The sequence below is a fragment of the Monomorium pharaonis genome, chromosome 11 (assembly GCF_013373865.1).
Source record: "Monomorium pharaonis isolate MP-MQ-018 chromosome 11, ASM1337386v2, whole genome shotgun sequence".
NCBI classification, from domain to species: domain Eukaryota; kingdom Metazoa; phylum Arthropoda; class Insecta; order Hymenoptera; family Formicidae; genus Monomorium; species Monomorium pharaonis.
This window is the reverse complement of record NC_050477.1, coordinates 8,284,957-8,311,245: the sequence shown is the minus strand read 5'-3', so window position 1 is coordinate 8,311,245 and position 26,289 is coordinate 8,284,957. Positions and strand designations below refer to the sequence as shown.

Below are 26,289 nucleotides of genomic sequence, written 5' to 3'. Positions count from 1 at the left end.
ATAGGTGTTATAATTAATGCTTTTTTATTGTATTATATTAAATAAATTAATATATTATGTGTTTATATATCATGAAAAAAAAATACTATCATTTACGCTGTCGTAAAAAAAATTGACTAAACTGAAGCAAGTTATGATGTTCAAGAGACACGTTTGATAGATTTATCTAATATATAGAAAATACTAATGCGGTTTGCATTTTTCAATTAGATCTGTAAGATCTTCTAATTATTATACTCACTAGATGTTTCTTTCATATTAAAAAGTTGATCAACCTAACTAAATATAAATTTAGTATTATTATGAAGAATTTTGATATACAGAACAGGAAAGAATTAATTATGCTTGTTTGGTAATTTCTAGAAGAATTATGATTCTATTTTCCAACATACTGGTTGAATTTACCAGGTTTCCAATTAAGCAACCAGATTTTTTCCAGTGTAAAATTTTCATATTACACTATATCTGTAGAAAATTGGGAAATCCGTATAATGTTAGTTTATAATTTTAAAGTCGGGATATGATTTACAGAAACAGCTCGTAATATAAATTCCATACTTAGAAAGAATCAGATTAACATGAGGAAAATGGATGTCAGTGTAAAACGAGATATGAATATACGAGATATGAAACTGGAAATGTTTCGGATCTTTACATCTTTCTGGTCTTCTCAAAATTTCTTGCATTTGTTTAAAATGAAATTATTAAAATGGAATAACGTGAAAATAATGTGAAAATAATGATCTTTGTGTTTACATATATATTGTTTTTAAAAAATTATCTGATAAAGATCGCGTTTAATTTACGCACTAAAAAGAAAGTTTCAACGAATTAAGTTTTAAAAGATTGAAAAGTTCAATAAACTTTTCGCGTTTGTCGTTACCGCTGACGAAGAGTTATTTAATTTTTTCCGCTATATTGCAGTTTAAGGGTCGTCGTCCAGGAATTTTCATTACAGGGCACAATGGTAATTGGCGCTTTTCGCGATCTACATGGAGAAGGATGAGGATCGTGACGCTCAACGTATCGCGCGCGCGGAGAATTTCACCGGTGCGTATTTCGGCGCCTAACTTTTTATACGGCGTTCTCGCGCGCGACGAAATGACGTAGTAAATCCTCGTTTCGCGAATTTAGTTTCAGAGCGCGAATAATAAAGCGTGGACGTATCTTCGCTCAGCGTTTTACCGTCGCCGGAGAGTACGAATGTATTTCGAAAAACTGCTTACGCGCCTCGCGTTCTACGCGAGAGTTCGCACGCGCGACACTACGTTTTGCGTCGACGACGTCGACGCGACGCGAAATATAATATTTCGGCACGATAGTAAAGCTAAAATTATCCATTGGCCTTCTCGTTACTTCTGTATTATTTCGTACATGTAAATTACGAAAATTTTAAGGAATCAAATGTTATTTCAATATGTGACATTTTACATAACTTACACGCATTGGTTTAAATTCACGTGTATTATTTTTTTATAGTAAGTAAAACAAAATCTAAAGTTAAGACGTTTGATTCGACCGCAAAAGATTTATGTGCGAGCAATATAAGTTTTTAAATTATAAGAGTGAGAAGAGAGAACATTAAAGGGTTTCTACTAATTAAACTTCAGAAATGCGAATAATGTAGTAACGAAATCCTTCTTTTCCTCGGTTAATATTAAATAGAGTTCACTTTAATTCCCTCTCAATGCGATTCGTCGAGAATGGGTGGCATCACAAATATCTGCAAATTTTTATCCAAAATAAAATGTAGATATATGTTTTCTGTGGAAATAATACGTTCGTATTTTCACGTATTGCGGGAGGAATGTCTAAAATGTCAGATATCGTTTATAAAGTACGTTCCAAGCATATATTCTCGTTTTGTTGTCTGGAGGCAACACGATACAAAATAGATAGATTAGTAGAACTCTATTTTAAAACTTAATTATAAAATTCTTGATATATCCGATATTAAAAAGTTATGGAAAAGTCTACCTCGACAAAAAAATAACCAAGAAAAATTTGATTTTAAACTGATGAGAGAATTTGTAGATGTAATGGCAAGAGGTTAAAAAAATTTTAAACAAAACAAAAATATATTTACCAAAAGCTTTTTTCAATCGCTTATGATTAAAAATATAATCTTTTCATTAAAAAAATTATTAAACGCATCGTAGATGAGAAAGTAAACGCGGTCAACATGTGGTACTCTATATCTAACTAAATTGACTACGGTCCCGTCTTAATAACCTTTTATAGACTGCAAGCTTACTGAGATTGAAGTGTTAGGCACTTCAATGCTTAATAGACACCTAAAGCTAAAGTGTTCGGTTGGTATGAAGAGTTCTTTTAGATCTTTATAGGTTGTTAGATTTTAAAAATTTATTATGTCTGTAGAGATATTCTTGAAATCAATTTTTATGTCTTTGAGATTTTCTATATTTCAACAATCGCTTAGATCTTCTCAGATTTCCTAGATTTCTTCTTTGAACTCCGCAGTTCCTTAAAATTTCTTAAACCATAACACCATATAAAGCAATGAAAAATAACATTTCCACGCAATTGTGTTTTTTATTATACATGCCTAATTTTAAAGAAATTTTAACCGCGCAATCGCATTTTTTAAAGTCAATATTAGTAAACTCTTAAAAAGGAAAAAAAATTCCGTGAGAGAAAACCGATTCAATCAAGATTAAACGTGCCGTTTGATGAAGCAACGGAAAACAATTTCTTCGTGTAACATTTTCTTCTCTATTTCCTTTTAATTTAACAATAACGAGACGCATAATGCAACAGTATTGGAACAACAAGCTTGTTTACGTATTGTAATAATTTTTTCCCCGCATTTTGCATCGGTCGGCATACTTGGACCTTTTGCTACAACCGTCCACGCGAAATCCAGTCGCCGTACTTACTCTGTACTTTAAACGGAGGTGAGTTAAATTGAAGGGTGCCTTGGCGAAACAGCGCTAATATCGCATTCCACCCTCGAAAAAGAAGCACTCAGCCCGTACCAGCTCGTGCCACCTTTCGCCCCTATCCTCATCCCTTTCATTAACCCCTTCTCTAATATGCAGTAAAGAGACTCACGTTCAAACTTTGGGCAGTAATTAATCCTGGAAATTACTCATTTTCGGTGTTATGCGGGGCGAGGTTTTTCCTGCTAGTGAGGAATGCCGTTAACCAGGACTCGCCGTCTTCGCCACCTGATAAATTACTGAATATATCGTTAGTTAAATATTTAGATATTTATTAAATATTGTGTAATATAATATACTATGTTTACCCACCAATTATTATATTCATCGATAATAAAATCATTGCAGTACGTATAATTATAAATAAACACGTGTGGAAAATTAAAATAAATTCATCACAGTAGAATTGCCAATTTTATTACAATTTATTTACGAGTTTATATAATAAAGCACGTTTATAATATTGTATATAATTTTTTGTAAATATCAGAATGTAGTCACGGTACATTCTCGATTTTGCAATGTATTTTAAGTATGTTCGTATAACTATTATGATATGACACTATCATAATATATCCAAAATACAATCGTGGTATGATCAAAACGCAATCATAATATAATTACAACATCGTAATTACTAGTAGGATCAATTTATGTCGTTGATTCTAATGCGATTCAATTGTTAAATTCCGTCGTATTCGATGGAACCGAGTACGTATATTGAAATGTACATTGCTTGTACCACAATTTGATATTGATGCATGCCTAAATGGTAATCATATGACAGCAATGGAGTTAGAATACTTACCGATATCGTCGACGGTATTACAAATGTTTCCCGATAAATATAACTAACAATAAATAATAAAGAATCGCATACAAATATATATTACGTTGATTAAATTTACGAAAATTTAATAATGTATAATAATGGAATTATAATTGTTGCCAAAATATCCAAAAATCATTCCGAATTTAATGAATAAAGAAGCAGCTGTGTGATATTCATGCCTTAAAAAATGAACGTTTAAAAGTCAATGAGATTTCATAACCAAAATTTACGTATAATTGCTGCATTAATTATTAATTAACATCATCAGTATCATACTTGGAAAATTTACGGGTTAATATATAATTGGAATTGATAATTTTCAAATTAAAAAAAAAATGCTATTACGTGAGAGACAGGAAAATACGACGTGATAATACAATCTCGTTTACTGCAGCACTGTTCTTTCAACGAAGTGCAGTGAAATTCCATTTTCACGCAACTATCGGATTTTGTATATTGCTCCGACCATGAAATTGGCGCCCACGCTGACAGGAAGTGCAACAACAGCGAGGAAGAAACGTGTACAGGACGAGATTAATAGTCGCGCGGCACGTTAGCATCGCATCGGGATAATTAACATACCGTATTTACATAGACATTAGACAAACAGTTGATTAGAAAGATATAGGCGGCCGGGCGGCCGCCGTTGGCGTGCCGTTGTAAATACAGCTGGTATTCCAGCAGATAGCCACCGTGATTCATAGGGGACAGCCGCCACGCGGCGGATCTATAGATCCACCCTCTGATACCGAGACGTCCCACCCATTCTCCCCCCGGACAACTTCAACCTACCTACCCTTCAGGCGCTGCCGCACGCGAACAGTCCATACGTTTCACCTGGATAAGGCGCGTCCGTAATCTATGGATTACCCCGAAGAAGTTAATGAAGGCACCCCCTATGGGAGCGAAGGGCTGAGTTTGTTACCGAAGGAAGTTGTAATTTTGTCGGAAATTTGGAGGAATTATCGGTCAGGGATTATGAACTGAGCGATAAATAGAGGGGCGGAGAGTATGTCAGGACATATCAGGGTAGATTTCAGCAGATTTAATCGTCATGAATTACCCGATAGAAATGTTTTAACATTTTTTATTATATAATAATATATAATATACATTATATTATACTATGTATAATATTTAATATATGATATATTACGTATGATATATTACGTATGACATATTACGTCTGCCCTTCTTAAAAAATAGAATAAAAATTTTACTCTAGAATAAACGTATCTCGATGCTAAAGTATATCATTTTTTCTTTAATTAATGTTGACAGTTTTATTTTTTCCATTCAAATTATCTTTCTCTAATGTGAGAGAAGATTTTTAATGCACTATTTTGATAATTAAGATACAGATCGAAAGTCTTGCGAGAGATGTAATTTTTTAAAATATTTTCTTCTTCAGTTCCTTGTCAGAAGCGTGACGACTTTTCAGCATATTTCTGTGCATTTTTATAATTACACAGATATACCTACAGTTTTAACACCGATTCCAAACGGTCTAATTATAATTAAGTAGTAGATAATTAGAACGTCCATTATTATAGTGAGGCATTCATGGCAAGATACTCTCGGTGATTTACTATTGCATTTCTTTCTTTTTAAATGTAATAAAATATAAATAGAAATTGAAATCTCGTTACTTAACTACATCATACATTATTAACCCTGAATTATATTCATAATTCAAAAAACCACTGCTTTGGAAAATTTTATTTGTTTTACTTTTCATATTTTAAAGAGTGTTATGTGCTTGATAAACAACAGTCGTCATTAGAGCGAAAAAGATATTACTTTCCGATAGCCTCAATAAGTAGACTTAAAGGGGAAACGACAGCTGAAATATTTATGTCTCAAAACATACACGCGCGTCGATACGATACAAAATGCAGCATCGTAGCTGGCGCATTACGCGGTTATATACGCGCGGCGATTACTCGACGTAAGATACAAATCCGATACTCCATCATGGCGCGGTGTGCGCTTGTTCATGGAGCCATAAAGGAACGTCGCGATAACGTAAATGATGAAAACCGAGAAGTACGTGCCGTCCGCGACGAGCGGTGGTTTTACAACTACCCACCGATATATATATTTCTGCATTTTACCACTCGCGCTTTATTTAATTGCCTCACCTGCTCTCACAGTGAGAACAAATTTCGCAGAATTACCTAAATCATCCATGCTATTACGCTACTGTTAAGTAACCAAATGTAATTTCTAATTAATTACACTTATGTGCGTGGAAGTGTTAATTTAATGTACATTATGCAAGACTTTTCAAAATAAGTAAATCGCGCTTTATTGTGCAACACCGAAAAATGTTCTGTAATTGTTTATCGTCAATATGTTTTAGTTAAAATTATTTTTTTTATTCTAAAAAATATTTCCAAAAAACGCGCAAGTTTATCTTTTTTTTTTCTAAAAATTAAATAATACATAAATATATTAAAACATGTATTTACTTAATTATTTAAAAAACAATTGTGCTTTACAAAGCTGTTTTTATCTTCGCAAATTCTTCGAGATATATCTGGAGAGGTGGGGAATAGTTGCTTAACGCGAGCAATGTGTGCGATATACCAAACATCAATAGCGCTGTCGGCAACAAAAGTCGCTTGTTTTTCAGTGCTGGATGCAGTTCGTATCTATTGTGTTGTATTCGGATTGCGTTGTCCACGTGATTTGTATAAACAATCGAATTGTTTGCTTTGAAACAGACATCAGTCACATTTTTTTGCCAAATTGAGTTAACAGTGGTTTTCGATATTCCAGATCTCCCTTCTGTATTGCGTTAAAAAAAGAGAGCACGTGTTCTATTGTCGTAATATAGTTAACTTTGCAAATAATAGTAATAATAATAATCAGAATTTCTTTTTGATGTGAATGTTGCATTTCAATACGAAAGCTAGATCTAATAGACTTTATCGATTGATTCTGAAAGTTTGTTGAAAAGAGTCCGATAGCAGAAAGATGTAAAAGTTTACAATTAGTTTTCCAGAAAAATGTTTGACAAAGAGCGGACTAACTCTACTTTTATCAAAAAGTAAAAACAAAACGAAACATTCATAAAAACCGATCAAAACGGTTTGGTAAAAAAAATGTACAAATATTTGATTGAAAAACACATATTTAGGAACAGTTTTTTCTGTAACCTGTGCGAAATGACAAAAAATTTATTCCACACGGTTACATCTGTTTCCTCGCAAGAAATCATTTCCTCACGGATCACATTATGATTTACTGAACACCTCGTACAAGTCACGCTATTCTGTTGTATTTTGACAGATATGTAATTAAGGGGTCCGTACTGAATCATAAGTGCCGGATCAGTCATAAAACATCAGGGTACCTTGGGGGGTTCCCTCACAACGAGTGATGGGTTAACCGCAAGTACAGTATCTATATCTACCAAGCAGACCCAACTGCCATGTTGTATTCTATGCTAAAGCTGCTCGTGTCTGCGAGTGGTAATTCACAGATCTTTACTTGAAGTTACGTACATATATGGTTTCATGCCATCTTTCTCTTATAATGTGTTAAAGCAGATTAAAAAAAAAAAAAGAAAGTATTTCTTAATACAGATTGACAAGAAAATTTCAGTAGTGTAAAAGTTTGTTATTAAAAAGAAAAGGAAAGAATTTACATTTGTAATACGTTTATATTTAAACACCTACATTTGAATTCAATGTAACAATTTGTTCCGGCCCCAAGGTACTTATCACTCGGATACTCACGGTACTTGGAGAGATGACTCTGCAATGCGTGAGTGAGGTGAATACCTAAAGGATCCCCTGAGAGTTCTTAGCGGAAGAGAGAGAGAGAGAGAGAGAGAGAGAGAGAGAGAGAGAGAGAGAGAGAGAGAGAGAGAGAGAGAGAGAGAGAGAGAGAGAGAGAGAGAGAGAGAGAGAGAGAAACAGAAAGACAGAACAGAAGGATCGAGAGACATTTGAGCGACCGTATAGTCCGTGCAGGTCGGTTTCCAATATTATTTATTTAGTTAATATCAATTATTCTGTATTTCGAACAAACCAATACGCTTTGATACAATTTGCAAGAACCATTATCAGAGAAAGGTCATGCGATTGAGCTTTAAAAAAATGTAATTGTACAGCACACATCAAATATTATGTAACTTATGTTTCTAATTCGAGATTTCTCAAATAAAACAACATATGATAATGTCAAAATAATATAAAAATAAATCGTGATTGATCAAAAAATAATTTTCAATAATTATTTTGAAACCATCTTTATGACATTTTGACGTCACGATGATCTTTGTTTTGCTTGAGTCTCTCCCTGATAATTCATATTAAATTATTTCGTAACAATATTAAAGTCTCGCGGCTATTTTTTATTAGTACGCGACCGCCAATATTTCTTTGCCCCGGAAGGACATCCGTTACGCTGGCGCGACGTAATTACCTTAACGCGTGATAATCCCGAAATTTTTCCGGGAAATTTCGAACGCCCGGTAAAGCGCGACGGTACTCGCAAGCGCCGCGTCGGCTCGATTATCGCAACTAGGGCGTCGCGGACAATAAATAATGCGACGCTAATAAAGCCGGCCGCGTACACACGGCGCGTACGATGCAATTTCACGTGGGAATGCGCTCCTCTTTTTTTCCGCGCGAGGCGGCGCCGCGCCGCGCCGCGCCGCGGCGCATTGCTCGCTGTTGCGTGAAACTGTGTTGAGCGTGGAAAAGCGATGCCGACTTATGCAAACGACGCGCTTTACGTGCGCGTCGCGACGCGCTCGACGAACACCGTAAAGGTAACACAGCCCCCATGCGAAGCCGATCACTAGATTTTTTATTACATTATTTAAATACCTTGCGCCTCATGCGCGAAAGCCATAAGAAAATTTCTCTCGCGCATCTTTTTTATTTAATTACTTATAGTTCTTACAGCTCTTTTACCTTTATACCTTAATAAATTTTTTATCTTGCTCGCTTACTGTATTTATTTTTTATCATTTGTATCGTATGCTTTTCCCTTATAAAATAGATATTATTTTTAAAAATATAAACATTATGTAATTAACAATAAAAGATTAATATTTTAAACCATTTATACATATTTCCTGAATTTCGCGCGTTTCAACCAAGATTTTCGATAAAATTCCTTTTACGGGGAATAAAACCGTAATTGAATAATTTTTCGAATAAAATATTCCGTGGATAAAGCTGTTATCAATTGTACGATCAAAACTATCCAAATATTTAAAATATCACGACAATTAATATATTGCATAAAAAGTTCGAAATTTTGCGATACAATCCCCCCCTCCCATGGCTTTAGTAGTTTTTTATTATTATCTCTAAAAAAAAACGTCGCTTTTGCTCGCGTTTATTTTCCGAGAAGCGAAATACTTTAGATTTATAGTGAAATTTAATAACTCGCCGAACGCAGAGGGAATTTATATTTTTGTTAATTAATGCGCGGCTCGCATATCTAGCTTATTTCTGTTTTTCTTTGCGAGTTAAAAATTAAACATTCGGGCAGGATTAAACGGTGGGATATTTTTATCTAATCAACAGGTACGTTTTCAGAGCAATGTCAAAACCTTGTTGAATACATTACAGTGAAACCCGACTATGTCATCGTCGATGGCATCGCATAAATAAATATCGAATCTTGTCTAATTCCATCGTGAATTTTCCATGATCGATGGTACCGCGCGAGTATGCTAAACTCTGTCAGAACGGGTCGGGTTAATCGATAACAGTATTTATTTACAGACAATTGTATGTTTAACTGTGTGCCGTATATCATTGTTGTTCTGCTATCCCTGCTCGCAACTACCGTTATTTATCGACAATACCGAAATGCGGATTCCTGAATAATACTAAATATCGACATGAGGTTTTAGTGATTACTGTAAAAAAAAATATAGAGAAAAAACAGAAATAAATTCGTATATTTTTATCGAGTTTTGATAGCAATAAAATTGATAACACTTTTTAATAAAAATTGTAATTTCGGTAGAATCGATTATTGTTCTCGTGTTGATCAAGAGTTGTGCGAAACGGACAAGCAACACAATTCTTTCGTTGATTTCATGTGGATTTTCTGTCGGCAGAATTTTGATTGGAAGCTGTTAGCTCTTTCATTCTCGTTGTAAACTGCAGTTTACGTCTACTTCACGATTTATTTCCGTTGAGAGAAGATCATTATGAGTCTTTATTGCCCATTGTGCAGAATAGTTGTGCAAATGTCAGTAACACTTCTTCCTGTTACATATAGCTCTCTCAAACTTATTCGAAAATATATATTAAGATACTTCATGTTATAATATAGTATCGTTATAGTTATAATATATTGTATATAAAATAAGTTTTCTTATTAAGTTTAATCAAATGTGAATTAAAATCCTATTGAAATATATGCGAAATTAAATAAAAGATCAATTTTGCTGGTTAATTTTATTCTTGGTTTTTTCTTGAGAGATAATCATGTAATTTTTATGTTACAAGATTAGAATTAAGATTTGTGAATATTATTGTAGTTTAATTTAATTTAATTTTGTTATTTGTAAATTTATATTAAAATAAAGAATCCCGTTATCAACATATCTGAATATAGGATAATCTGTCAATGGTATTATCATTGCAATTGTATATCATATTTAATTACATTTTCAATATTTAATTGATAAAAGATTTAATTTTCAAGATTTGATATATATCACATTTCCGCCAGATCGCACGACTCTATAGTTGTCAATACGAGACAACACGATACCTACTCGTATCACGTATGCATCCCAACGTGGCTCTAGGTTGCAGCCTCACGAATGCTCGGAGATTTTTAGAACAACGCAAAATCCTTCGTGCCTTCGTCCCTCGGAGTCTCCTCGGATTCTCCGAGCGCGCCTACCTTCTCTCACTTTTTCTCTCCTTCTCGCGAGAATTACGAAATCCCCTAACACGTCGCGTATAATGCACGCTGGTGCATCCGGGATGATGTGGATATGCGTACGCGCGTGCATGCATGAGTACGTGCGTGCGTGTTTCGTCTCTCGTCGCTCGTTCACGCGCGATCGAGTTTACTCGCTCGTCGGTATGAGCGTGTCGGCTCACTGAAATTTAAAAAAAGAAAAAAATTTGTCCCGACGCAAAACTAGTTCCATCTCCATTTTCTACGTTATTCCAGAAACACGCGACCCTGTCTCGGGGATAAGCAGGATATCGTATCAAAAAAGCGAAAATCGCGAAAAATGAGAAATGACATGAAAGATAAATCGGAACTTTTCCAGTTTCTGAGACATGACTTGAGTTTCGATATTATTTGAGAGAAATTCACGGTAATAATTAATTAGTAATGTTGGTCATTGAACCTGTATACGATAAGTAAATAAAAGTGATATTATATTGATAGCGATAATTAGCATTTTGAAATGGAAAATTAGAAAAAACTATTTTCTTCTTTGACATTTTTTACAGATATTTCTAAGATAATAATGTTTACATATACACCTACAATTCAGTAGGATTCTATAAGATTTATTATGCGATGATGTAAAAGTGCATGCATTTGTAACAAAGTAAAATCTCTTAAATCTTTCAAAATGGCCAGTCGATGCCTTTCACGTAAGTTCATAAATCGGAAATAGACAGTATCGCTTTGTTTCCAACCAAATTTTTAAATATTTTATCTTTTTGTCTTTAAATAAAATAGCAACGTTGTTACTATCGGTCTTTGCACGTATCGAAAAGCTCTGCCAAGGAATCGAGAATGCTTGGTTAAATATACAAATCGTGAGGAGTGATACAGACGCATTATTTGTTTGCATACCATATCGATTGTGTACTTATGTACAAAAAATAAAATATGCAGGGATGTATATATTTTTGTAGAATAATGTAAAATATAAATGTTTATATATATTATTTTAAATGTATTTTGAGCTTAATCAATAGTTCAAGTATCTTTAATTATCTTGAGTTGTTTCGTTGCAATAAAATATTTACAGATAATATCAGATTGTGATATAAATTGTAATTTTATTTTCAACATTTGTAATCAAATTTTAAGTGTATATCTATGTATGTTTAGTTACTTTTTTCAATAATATCTAAAACAAGAAAAGAATAAAAAATCTAATGTAAAATGTTTTCATATGAAGAGCGTTATAAAAACCAAATTGTTAATATATAATTAAAATTTCATAAAGTAAAAATTATATATATATAATTTTGCCCTTAGCATTTTTAGTTTTTACAAAAAAAAAAAAAAAGTTTATGTTTATTTACTAATGACAAGTTTAAATTTTTGTAAATTGTGAACTTCTCTCGTTGTATCAAATTTAAAAATCGATAACAATTTTTCTAACACTTCAATATAGTTAAAAAAATTTAGATTAATAATTAGAAGTTAAGTAAAATATGACTATAGATTACAAGAACTTTTGTTTAAAAATTGGAACTTTATGATAATAAAAGAATCGCCAGCAATAGCAAATAAAGTATCACCACTCGAGAAAGAACATCAATATTAGTACATATCGATACACTTCTACTTCTGTACGCTCGATGTCTGTATCGAAGAATCTTTCTACATATGCTTGATCGAAGGATGCATCCAAGGGAATGTATCCTTACATGCATTCTCGCGAAGGCTAATGTACGAACATTCGTGCATTCGTTCCCCGTTTTATTTATTCGTACTTTTATTTCCGAGATAAACTCTCCCTCTTGCCTTCCGTCCACGGCGTCTTCCTTCCAGCAGATTTCCGTCTTATTGTGTCGCATAGCGTTTCCCTCTGATAAGAGAAACGCTCGTGAAAAGTAGCGTTCGAAGAAAGACGCGCGTTTCTATTCGAGAGATTTCGTTAAAAAATGCGTATACGTTAGCGAAATAATAAAAATTCAATTGAAAGGACAAAATGAGTAACAATAATAGAAATAAATAAAGATAATAATAATTAATTTAATAATAATAAAAATTAAAACATTCGATGCAAGATCGAGTCAATATCTGCATGATTCCATGAAAAAATTTAAATATAGTTTTGCATTATACAACAATGCGAGAAATCATATTTATCTCTATGTTACAGTGTGTGTTTCTGTTGAACAAACATTTCATGTAGAATTTTACTTTGGCTTTAAATAATACGAGAAAAAGTACCATTTTTTAAATCAAAGTAATTCTTAATGCTTAATAATATTTTCATATCAATTATTAAATATATTTTTTAATTCTATAAACAATATGTCGATACAGTTATCGGATTTAAAACACAATCATATAAAATATAAACTGAAGCTAGAAATAAAATTTCAAATTTTATCGTTAAATTTAATAATAAAGTGTTCCAAGCATTTTAAAAAAATTATAAGGAATTTATTGCAAAAAATATCATCTCTATTTAATATAATTGATACAAATTTACTATCCAATATCATCTATTTAAATTGATACCAAAGAATTATTCGCCAAGAATTATTTCAACCAAAAAATGGCACTTCTTATTTACTGTATTCATAAAATATCAGTCTAAATTTTTACTTTAAAGTTTTGACATTAATCACACATTAAATTATAATTAAAGGTAAAATTATTTTTTTTTAATACCGCACAAAATTCAATGTGTGAGCAATATATGAGTAGACTCATTCTAAAAAGATATTTGCATTTTTTATACTCAAACGTTTGTACAAATATAATGATAAAGAAATTTTAAGTAACGTAGCTTTTACCTTAATTAATATGTTGCAAGGATTCCTCGATGATGCTCCTCGTCCATTTAAAAAGATTCTGGAAAAACAAATATTCTCTTTAAAAACACGTCATATTCGCGACGCAATCCGATAATTTATACTAAAGTGTAAATGAGAAGTCAATCAATTATAATCGCACGCGATTAATATAACTGACATACTCGATCATTGTAAATGATTTGTCTTCCACAAGTAAAAATTGTATGAAGAACACTAGAGCAACGCTCATGACGCGTTTCGACATTTTCCGTATACACACGTAATTAAGGAGCATTACGGCCAATTACGATCAAACACGATTACAACCGACACTCTCGACATCCACATAATTTGTTCTCGATAAATAAAAGCTGCGAGAAACAAAAAATAATGCGATATTTGATGTGATACTTTCAATATGCATGACATTTTTAGAATAAAAATTTGTGCGTACAATCCGTTCAAAATGTACGAAATATAATACGAAAACGCGGATATATCTAGACTAAATGCGATTGCTCAAATGACTCAATGATAACTAAGATTCAGATTGTTTAAAATTTTGATTGTGTAAAAGTTAAAGTTTATTTTCGTTCATTGGATAAGTATATTAGAAATTACAAGATTACGGTTAATAAAGAATTACAATTTCATAATTTAATCGTTCATGCGATTCGTGTGATTCACGTTTTCGTTCTTAATATATGTACATTATTGATTCCTGTAAAATAAAATCTACGAATTGGAATGTTACAATAAGAGTGAAAAATATATTCGTCGCTGGATCGTTTCAGCATGCTTCGACATTTACCATTAATTTAACACAACGTCTGATTCGCTACGTTCCAATTTGATACTTCGCGAATATTGCGCAATATCTATTTCGACGCTTTCGAAATTAATCGCACATACACGCGATTCACTTTTATTTGAAAAAAAGGAACGAGACGAGTCGCCTTCACGGAGCGACGACGCGACGATTGAACGCCAGCGGCTTTTCTACAATACTTTTAAATTTGCGATATTCGACGATCCGACGCTTCGACGCTTCGAATTTCTCTCTGCTAACGATATTAATGTACAACGTTAAGTAAGTGGATGCATGTCTGATTACTCTCGACACACTTATACGTGCGATTTATCTTTGATACTCGGTATAACATTTCTGATATCCAACATCCGGCTTTTTCAGTATTAAAATCCGCACAATTCGCGTAGGATACGTAAGAAAATGCAAGAATACTTTGTTACGTGTGAAGAATTAGACTCTGCCTTGACGCGACAATGTTACAAGGATTTTATAAGTTTCGCGATATGTAATAAGTGTATACACACACACATACACACACATATATGAAATACAAGGTTGGGTAAGTTAACTATTTTTTAAACTAAATTAAGTTAAAGTTAATAGATTATAAAATTAATTTAGTTAAGTTAAACATTACATAAACAAAAAACTAATTCAGTTAAAGCTACGTTAAGATTAAATTAATTCAAGTTAAAGTAAAAATTAATTTTAAAAAGCATTATTTGTATTAAGTTAAAAGCCATATAATTTATTTAAATTAGATTATAAACAATTACAATATTAATCATCAAATATATTTAATATTTTATTTGTAAATTAAGTTATATGAAGTAACAAAAAATATCATTTTTTTAATGCCGGAATTTTTCTTTTATAATTTTTTCCTCTTGTGCACATACAAAACTTTTAACTTAGGAAAAAAGTTAATAAATTAAAATTTATATGTTTAAAAAATAACTAATTAAAGTTAGAAATGAAATCATTTAAAATTAACTCAATTAAATTAAAATTAAAAGTTAATAATTTTTTAACTTTACGATTAACTTTCAACTTTTTAACTAGTTATTATCTAACCCTGTATATAATGTAAGGTTGGAAAAGTTACTTTTTAAAAGTAACTCATTACCCTTATTCGCAATCGTCAAAAAACTAATTATCGTTATCATTACTTAAAAAGAAAAAACTACTATTTTTTCTGTTACTTTTTTAATATCAAAACAAGATTAAATCAAACAAAAAAATTTACCTTAAATATTTTTTGTTAAAACAAATTAATAAAAACAATATTATTTTGTATCTTATGTTAGTAAAGCCACAAATAAATTTTAAAAAAGTTTAAAATGCAAAAAAAGTTGATTTTATTAAATTTATAAATATAGCAAACTTGTTTATATCCTTACTTTTATATTAAAAAATGTTAATGTAATAATTTCAAACTCAATTGTTTTTAAAATGCGGTAAAATTGATTTATAACATCTTAAAAGTACACTTAAAATAATTTAAAATGTAAAAAGTAACGGGGAAAGTAACTGTTAATTTCGTTACCGCTCCTAAACAAAATGTAGCTATGTTACAATTACAATAAAAAAGTGACGTCTGTTAGAGAAGAAGGTGATATTATGGCCCTCCATAATATCACCTTCTATTTAAAAAAACTATAACGATAACGACATTAGATACATGTAACGCGTTACTCCAACCCTGGTGTAACGATACACGTAACTCAATATTCTTTCAATATTAACTCGCACGATATTACTGCGGAGTAAAATCCTCAAATAATAGTGAAAAATATTACTTGCTGCTAGATCATTCCGAGATACTTCTATATTCGATTTAATGCCGTCTGATACTTTATCAGACAATTTTTCGATGCTATTTAACTCGCCGCAATAGCCGTGTGAGTTATGTAAATCAGTGTATTTATATCGGTGCTTCCAATGCATTAATTAATTAATACGACAAGTTGTTTTATACACAAGAAAGTAATGCGTTATTAATAATATTTTTAGACAACTGCATGCGATTTGAATTTGCAACGAGCGCGTTTGACAATCCGACGTCTTGAATTTCCGATCGTGGATTATTGATGCATTCTGCGCTGGAAATGTCATTTATCATCTTGATAGAATAACACCTGTCCTCGAGATGCTCGATTTAGCATTTCCAATATTAATAAGCATACTGAAAAGGAGATTGGTAATAACTGAATGTTGAATAAAGTAATGTCAATTAAATATTTAATTAATATAACCAAAAAAATTTTACTTCTTTAAATGTTTAGTTAACATTTACTAATAAAATTATTTTTGGCTATATTACCCAAATATTTAATTGGTATTGTTCCGCTTAATGTTTGAGAATTATTACCAAACTCTTTTTTTCTTCAGTACACATATCACTTTTGATTCGTAAAAATTCTCCCGTAAGATAGCAACACTGCTATTCGACAATGTTCAGATTTTGAATCACAAACCGGATGATGATTATTATAGTCTTTTTTTATCGCTGAAAACAAATCCATCCGCTAGCGATATTATTCTATCGCGTCATACACTTTTGAGAACATTGAGCTTAAAAGTGTTGAAAGTGGTATTTTTGACTGCCTTTGAGCTAAAATAGCGTGATAGAGCAATTCCACTTGCGGATTCAGCGGTTTTCAGCGACAAAAAATATCTATGCGAGTCACCTGATTCCGTTCGCGATTCTAAAAGAAAGGGGTTAAAATTTATCGGGCAGTATAATCCGCGACAGGAAGCGCCGTACTTTTCGCGAACTATAATAATTTTTTTTAACCCGCGCACCACGCGTCAGCAACACGAAAATCCCAGCAGAGAATACCTCGATCAGATACGTGTGAATGCTTGGACGATACAGTCTGGTGACCGCGTGAGAGATAAGGTTAACGTTCGGACGCGTTCGGACAAGTGTATATTACGTTACAAATTAAAACGTACGGGTAAGGTGGAGGTAAGGTTGCAACTATATAGTTACGATTCTACATGCAACCAATGTAATTCGACGATTCCTCCCGCCCGTCTCCCGATATCGATTCAACATTTCTTACGTAAAATTCACGAGGCGGGCGTTTACAATAGTGTCGAGAGGTACTTGCCGTTGCATTGTTTTCCAGAATACGTCGGCGTTCACCGTGACTTAACGCTGCCGCCGCTTGATTACACATCCGTTTGGACTATTATTAAACACTTCGCGATATTAATACGTGCGCACGTGAGTCACTTTTTACACTCGCGCGTTTTAAAGGCGACGGTCACTATTTATTTGCGAAGCGACGCGTATGACTGAGCGACGGTAGCGACGACTGCCTCAACTTTGCGCTTTTCAATTTGCAACGACGCGCGCTCTCCGAGAGTTTCCAAGTGCGATACTAACGCATCCTGCTGTTAGAATTTCGCTAATTTACTCGATAGGATTACGCCCGTCCGACTGCGTTTGGCATTCTCGATATTTATAGGCGCAGATCATACTTGAACCATAAAAATTTCGCGAAGACCGTTAGACAATAAATTACGACGGAGAGCCGGACAGCGCCATACTTCAAGAGCTACTTCGTCTTCGCGTATACATATATTCATGTTGCAACGAATTGCGTTCTGCGGTACAATCGGAAATTCTTACGCTTTAACTTGAGCACAGCGCCCAATTTTTTTGCGTTTACTTGGAATGATTTTTACATGATAGTTAAAAGTTGTTATTAACTACGTATTGTATATTAATTGTTCTGTAATTCGTTAATATTTAAGAATATTGTATATGTGGATTTAAATTAATATTTTCTGAAAAAAGAAGAAAACCAAAAAAATATTAAACAAACAAAAAATTCTACAAATTGAAGAAATAAAACGTTCATATATATATATATATATATATATATATATATATATATATATATATATTGCAAATTTATGTAAAGAATTATTCAAAAGAAAACAAAATTTATTATATAATATTCATTTCAAAGCAATTTAAAATAACGCTAAGTAGCTGTCAAATAAAATCATTTATATTGTATTTGCTTTTACAGAATTATTAAAAATAGTTTATTTTTATTATATTTATTTATCATATTGCATAAATATATAAAAATTATATAAAGTTTAAAAAAAACCGTGAAAACATAATACAAGTTTTTTGTACGTGCATACGTTACAAGCATAAAGATATTAACAGCTTATTTAACTCAAATCTCATTCCAATTCATTATTATTTTGAATTTATAATGTAAACTTTAACCACATTTGATTAATTTTATAATGTAAATAACAATCACCTGAGGTTTTGCACACTCCGGCAAGTTTCAACAGATCAGTAAATTGTTAAATGCGACCAAATGTTGCAAAATTTAAAATGCGCGAAATGTTACCGCCGTTATTATTAAATATCACATTGCCGCTGAAACGCAAGAATACAAATAATTTATAACAGAAAATGGCTTATAAACCATCTGTTCTTTGCGTGACGTATTTATAATTGACAAATTTTGATACAAATCTCGTGCACAAAATGAATCGTTAACGGATAACACGTGCACGATTCCCGATTTTTTATTTCATAATCTCTTAAGAGACACGTTAATATCGAATGCGACTAAACGTTACAAATTCAAATCGCAAAATATTATCACCGTTGTCATTAGACATCACATTATTAATTGAAGTTAATGTTGCTAATGCAAGAATATAAAATTGATTTCATGCGCCATGCTATTATTAATCTTTATTTATTCAGAATATCAGTTTTATTATATCTTTAAATCTAGAAAAGAACATCCTAGAACCAGCTCTTAGAACTAGAAATAGAAAAAATGGAAAGCAATATAGTTCAAAGTTAAATTACACTGGCAAACAAGCCTAAGAATATTATAAACTATAAAATGCTATTTAATTCGCTATAAAAATTCCGTAGACGAAGCATTTGATAAAGAAGGATCTTTTGTTATCATAAGATCTGTTTTTGTTGTGCTTGGAGAAAATATTATAAAATAGATATATTATGCAATCAAAAATATAAGAAGAGGTTTGTTAGGTGATCAAAATCTTAAATATGTCGTGCAAGCATACGAAAATTTCGTGTAATTTATATTTTTACTATTAAATATAACATTTTTATAAATTATTTTATAATTTTAATGTTGAAACAATGTATCATATTATCGATATAATTTAGCAATCTGTCACGAGAATAATTACAACGCTACAAATTTTGTTGATTTAAACTCAACTTTTTAGGTTGCGCGGACTTTAATGTGTAAGTTTTATTAGCTCGGATTTCTTGTTTTAGAAGCGTCTGAATTATGATTGAATTATGTACGCTTAGTGATTTGATCGTGTACAAATTGTATTAGTAGATTCTAGTAAATTAACGTATTCTTGACGTATAATAAAGTAATAAAATCAATCAATGCAACACGTGACGACGAGATGCATTAATAATGGCAAAGTTTCCTTATTGCCGGATCGAATATTTCAACGGTCAACCGGCAATATGACGCTTCTAACGCTCATATACGTTATACATTGTCATCAATTAAGAAGGTTCTAGTTTAGAGCGTAAAAAAATACGAATTTTTCTAAAATTTTTTTTAGGAAAGGCTATAACGGAAAGGCTTTTGGAATTGTGCATTTGTACAAGTTTAAAGAGCATATACATAATAATAAAGTTTATACAATATTTCTTAAAAAGATAAAATAAAATATATATGTTTGCAAAAATAATACAGTTGCAGATGCCACTGATATCTTACTTAATATTAATCCGAAAAAAATAAAAATTACGTTTATTACGAACGTGGTTACCACATGAATTACAAAGAAAAAAATAATAAAAATTTTCCAGCAGATAACAAATATTTTAGAGACACCAGTTACAAACAGTATTTCGAGAAAGTCGATTTTAAAAGTTTTACATTTCATACGTATATTTGAGAACATTATGTTCATCTTCATTTTAGATTTATTTTTAAGATCCCAACTTACAAAGAATGCAAAAAAAGAAATGAAAATTGTGTTCTTCTAGATGAGAATATCCTATAATACTTTACGATAATGCGCGAATTTATCCGTGACTTAAACTATTAAGAAATTTATTCGCCACATCAAAATATAATTCTCTTCCTTTATTTTGTATGATATCTTTAGGTACCAACGACGATAACTCTAATCGCGATATAAATTAGTAATACTCGATAAATAATAAAGCGTTCTGAAACAACTCCGCGTCATTGTCGCGTCTCATTTCACAGACTTTATTCCACCGGAATCAGTGAGTAATATACGTGAATAAATATTTGAGAGAATATTGAATTACATATATTATTACATGTATTACGTATCGTGACTGTCATAAAATATCTTTTTAACATGTAACGAGCGTCGCATCGATCACAATAATATGCGCGAGCATTAAACTTTGACATAGTCGCAAGTACAGATCTAAAATCCGAACTTTAGCTATCGTCGCGTCTAATGTCGATTATTATTTTTCCGTTCAACTAATAAATTGCCTTAACTGATCCAATCTATATTTATCGTTCTTTAAATCTGAATCAATGAAATCTTACTGATTTGCAATGCTATACTTATCCAGAATTGGATAGTTAAAAAATAACTATAGTTAAAAAAAAGATTAAGATAAAGATATAAACGCAACATTGTGACTGCAGCAAATAATTCGCGTGCGCGGACTTTAATGTGTTAGAAACGTCGAATGCAATATTGGAAACGAGGTTCGACATGTTTCGAGTCTCGAGTCTCGAGTTTCGCGTTATAATTTTTATGCATTCATCTCGCCGTTTTTACTTGCCGGCACGAATGTCGCACGCGCGCAAGAATTCCTTATCGAGATCGCTCCGAATGTGTAATCATGCCTAATTGCAATTGCCCGCGACGTTTCTCATTTACGCTTTTATGGCGCTATAGAAACAATTTCGAGCGTAAGAATTTCGAAAACGAACCGTCGTGCGATGCAGCTCGCTGCAATATAAACAATACGCGAAGGTGAAATAGTCCACGAAATCCGTTAAGTTGGTCACACACAAAAACGTAACAGTAAGATTTCGACCAATCACGTACTCGCTTCAATCAGTTACGGTTACGGTCGCCCAATCCAACATGTCGAATCTAATGTATGTATTAATGGCTCTTATGAATTATTATGTCACGACTCGAAGATACGTAATTAATATTAAAAGAGCATCAGACGGATGCTACCGAGTCGACCAATGCGACTCCAGTGCAGAATGCGTTAATATCGCGATCGAAAATTCGTACCGTTCTCGTATCGAGTTGTCGCATACATCGAGATTCGAACCGCGTGAAGTTGTCGCCCAGTCACCGTCGAGTTGTCGTCGCGTCGTCGCTACGTGAAGACACCTCGCGTTTCTTTCCGTGCAAAAAGCGAGTCGTGTGTGTATTAATTACTCACCAAAGACGGCGATACCGTCAAGTCTCGAATCACGAACGATGACATCGAGCGGTGGACGTGTCGCAGCATCTCGGTTCGACGATCCGGTCGACGATGAGCGTCCACAGTGTTCCACAGTTATCGAGTACGCCATTATACTCCGCGAAGGACGTCGAATCTCGCGTCGTTCGTCACGTATCGCGAGGTATTCGCCGTGTATCGGTGTATCCTTAGCCAACGATCGCGGTGTCGTCGGTGGCGCGCGCGAGACTTAACCTTCACCTCCACTGGCGGTCACGCGACGCGGGTACCTGGTCGCACTCGTCACACTCGTCGCCGAGTCGCTCGGGCGTTCGCACGCAGCGCCGCGCGGTGTCACTGTGTTTTCGCGAATTTTTTCCCCAACGTGAATGTATCGTGCGTCGGAGCTTCAACACGACGGCGGAATCGAGCGTGTCGCGTCGTACTTTCGCGTTCCCTCCGGCAACTCCTGTCCGTCGAGGACGAGACGGCGTCAGGCCGCGAATTTTATCCCCCGAATACCTCGAGAGTGCCGAAGATCATCCGTAATTGTGATTAATCGCGGATCTTTTCGTATCTACGCGTGTGAATCGTCGCGTGACGAGTGTGTTGATTTTGTGCCTCCAAGGAATTCTCGCCTTTCGGAGTCGTCGCATGGATCATCGAGGGATCGCCCCGTCATCCGAATTAAGGTTAGGTTAGGTTAGATTAGGTTCTTAATTACAGTAAATTGAAAAAGACGTATTAATTAGAGGGTTATTTGCACATCTAGTTTTGCGACAAGTGCAAACTGCGAACACTTTTAAATTGGTTTATCGGGAGACTTCGGGTTCTGCGTCACGCGAAAAAAAAAAGAGTTTGAAAGATCGTGTGCTTTCGAGCTTTCGCATACACACGTATATGGCACGTTTTCATCACACTCTTCAAGTGAACGATTAAGCCGATTATAGCAATCGATATATCAAAAGAAAAAACATCGCTCGTGTGATCTAGTTACATCGCGGACGTATAAATCGTTATCAATTCTATATCCACGGTGTTCGTTAAATTTCCGAACGATTTGTAAGATCTGAAGTGTGCCGGAAGTTCGACTCGTTCAATTTAAAATATAGATGTGTACGTTTAAAATAAGACAAAACTCGTTCTCGTTCCTTCGACTATTCTTAAATAGCTGTATATAAATAATAGATTTATAAAAGATTAATACGCAAGGTGACTGTTGTGAATTGAAAATTTTTTGATTTTCCTCGAATTCGGATTTGGCCCCTCCTAATCGAAAATGAACGTGATCCGTCGTTTAATTACATGACATTTTGAATGAAAATGTATGAGTCACATAAGCATTTAAGATCCTGCTTTGATCGTTTGTTCGCCTTTCTCTACTTGAATTGTGTTATTTATATGTCATGTAACCCTCGAAAGCCACTCGCGCGTTTTGACGTCTCGGTTAAGGCAAAAATTTGCACCGAATCCAACAATTCCAACACGCCGTGTATATTAAACGATGGTAATAATAACACATGCAAATGCAACAGGAATCCCGCGCGGTCCGTTGCGGGAATTCCCTACCGCAAGAGGGCATGGTTTGCGGGGGTGGTTTCCGCTTGTTTAAGCTTGCCGGATTAATTTGGCCGTTGTCGATGGACCGACGCCTCTCGCCCTCTCCGTCCTCCCCAAACCCTCTCTTTCACCCCTCCTTTTTTTTTCGTTTGCTCGCGAAGATGCGCTCCGGGATTCGCGGCCTTGATTTATGCCGAAATCGGCGCCGTTTATTATCAGCCAGCCCTCCCGCCTCCCCATCCTTCTGCCCTCCCTCGTCGGCTGTTCCCAAACTGTTCCCGGGGCCGCTGAATGTGTGCATGCGTGAAATTGGAAACGCAGACAAGCGTCCATGCAAATTTAACCCGTCCGTCTGTCCGCCATTCGACTCCCCCGACAAAGAAGGAAGTCCGTATCTGCCACCCCTCTACACCTCCCTCTTCATTCTTGCCAACCCTTGCCCTATCTAGCAGCCTATGGCTCGTCGACGGGTTCTCGGGGGAACGGAGGAGAGGAGGGAGCTGAAAAGAAAGACCAATGTGGGATATTTTGGGAAATGTTAGGTATACTTAGCAAATGGAAGGGGCTGCGCGAAAAGGGCCAGAGATCTATATCATATGCATTAAAATGTGTGAGTGTGAAATATTTACTTAAATAAATGGAGCGAATGAATTATTAAACGTATTATTTTCTATTCATGAACATTTACTTTTTATAGAGATAGAAAACATTTATTTTGTACATACCTATAAAATAAATATTTATTCTAATAAAATAAAAACTAAATGAATAAATTATTAAATTTATTTATTTTGTACGTATTGATATTTATTTTATATACGTATATTACAATTTATTTTAATGGACAAAAATACCTCAGAGCTATTGCATATTCTTTCAAATTACTTTTTTGCAAATTTAGAGACGAATTTTTGCTAGTAAAAGTATATCGAGAGAAACAAATAATAATATTTATTCTTCTAATTTTTGATTGTCTTTATAACCATTTTTTAAAAGTATTTTACCTACGATTATATTATATAAAATAGAATTTATTTGATATTAATTACACAATTTGATTTTGTCACTTATTTTCTTTTCTGAAGAAAGCTTCTTGAAGAAAAGAATTTTTACTTAGAAATTCTCTCTATATTTTCGTTCAATAAAAATTAATTTTAAATATAAGAATTTCTAATAAAAATGATATCCAGTGTTTTTATGATATCCTGTATTTCTTTTTATCTTTTCTTCTATTATGTATAGCTGAAAATCAGTTCGGCGCGTGAGTGATGAGTGGTATAGGAATCACCTAAAGTGCAATATCCTGCGGAGCAGATTAATGCTTTATAGTTGCCCACTGTCAATTGCTAAATGCGGCAAAGTCATGTAATAGATGCAATCTGGTCCTCAATAACAGACCTCAATTAATTCCAGTAGTACAGTCGTTGATATTGTATTGTCTCAAATCACTTCCGTAGTTCACTCTTAGCCGTAGGAACTTAGAATTATTATACAACTTATGTTTGAATAAGAAATAATAGAAAGTACAATTTCTCGATTAAAGCAAATCTTGGTGCTAATAATAATTTTGTATCCACTTTTTAAATATATTTTTCAATTATATAGATTGTGCGCGCAGATATGACTTGTCGGAATATATTTAATAATTGATATAAAATTATTATTAACACCAAGATCTACATTGACCGAAAAATCTTCTCTTATTTCTTGTATAATTCACATCTTCTCTTATTTCTTGTATAATTCACATATTGATCTAATTTAATCTATCATTTACGTAATTTAATCTATTGTTTACGTTTAATAAATTAATGTTGTATTTAATTCATCAACTGTAGTTTAAAACTAAAGTTTTTTCAAACTTTTATTATTATTTGAAATAACAAGAAATTCTTTATATAAATTCTTTTTGGAGTAAACAAGATATTTTCGCGATGCATCAGTTCGATTTTACATCTTGTCAACATTGAAAAAGTTACATAAAATAACATAAATTTTTTAAACTTTAAGTAGAAAAAAGTAAATAAAATCGTAATATTAAATTTCTTAATCGATATTTAGAGTTTTCATCATTTTTTAATATTTAGGAATTGAATAAACAATTATGTTTGTAATGATTTTGTAACAAATATGTACTTGATTATTGGCAAATATTTCTGCATAACGGTTGTTGATTCTAAATAATCTCATTGTGTAAAGCCACATAAATTATTATTCCAGGTGAGTGTTTTTAGTACATATGATTGTAGTTTAGATAATGTTTATAATTTTTTAATATTGAACAAATAGCAAAAAGCTATCACTTTTAACAATGTTGTAATTATTGTCAGTTTTATTACTAAAAAATTGTGTTACAATTATCACGGTAAATCCTAAATAAATAATAATCTTATTATAACAAAGCTATGTGGATTATTATTCTGGATGAGTGCCTTTAGTAAACAGGGCAGTTTGGTTTGCTTGGTAGGTACATAGTGTGCTCCAGATTCAATTAAGTTGTGATTAATTCAGCAACAAAAGCGGCGCGGACTGTATCCACTTTAATCCTTTTATACTTCGATCTTTATAACTAGTTTTGTTATTGTTATGAGCAACGGTAGCATATCAAGGGAGTTGTTCCTTCTCTTATCTCGTTATTTTGAACTGTATTATATACTGAATTTAGTATCGATTCGAACAAATTAAGAGGTAATAACGTATTTAACTTTAATAAGAATATTTCTCAATAAAAACAGGTTTGTATGATAATTTCGTATATAGAAAATATTGCTTACTTTGTTGTTATTATTATTATTATTATTCATATTAAGTATTGTACTTTATTTTTTAAATATTTTTTAATAATTATATTACTTTATTTTTATTCAATACATCTGATCGGCATATTTATCAATAATTGCAGTAATCACAGAATTATGGAATTATCGAATTTTTAAAATTAATTATACATTTGAAAATTTTCACTGTTT

General features: G+C 32.9%; 1 protein-coding gene and 1 long non-coding RNA gene across 3 annotated transcripts in view; one reads left to right on the top strand and one right to left on the bottom strand.

Annotated features, from left to right (window-relative positions):
• LOC105840029 overlaps positions 1 to 26,289 on the top strand; it is a 172,609-nt gene that overhangs the window by 12,722 nt on the left and 133,598 nt on the right. Inside the window, exon 1 of one of the 2 annotated variants that reach the window (XM_036294056.1) lies at positions 22,019 to 22,452. The exons of the other annotated variant lie outside the window; for it this stretch is intronic. Coding sequence (XP_036149949.1) covers positions 22,150 to 22,452 — 303 coding nt within the window. The 5' untranslated portion in view covers positions 22,019 to 22,149. Of the gene's footprint in view, positions 1 to 22,018; positions 22,453 to 26,289 lie in introns of those variants that run through there. 2 annotated transcript variants of the gene reach the window in all.
• On the bottom strand, positions 12,105 to 21,859 carry LOC105840030. The gene is made up of 3 exons (XR_001139362.3): positions 21,761 to 21,859; positions 13,506 to 13,563; positions 12,105 to 12,565 (listed from the first exon to the last, which is right to left on the bottom strand). It is a non-coding gene; the product is annotated as an uncharacterized LOC105840030 (long non-coding RNA).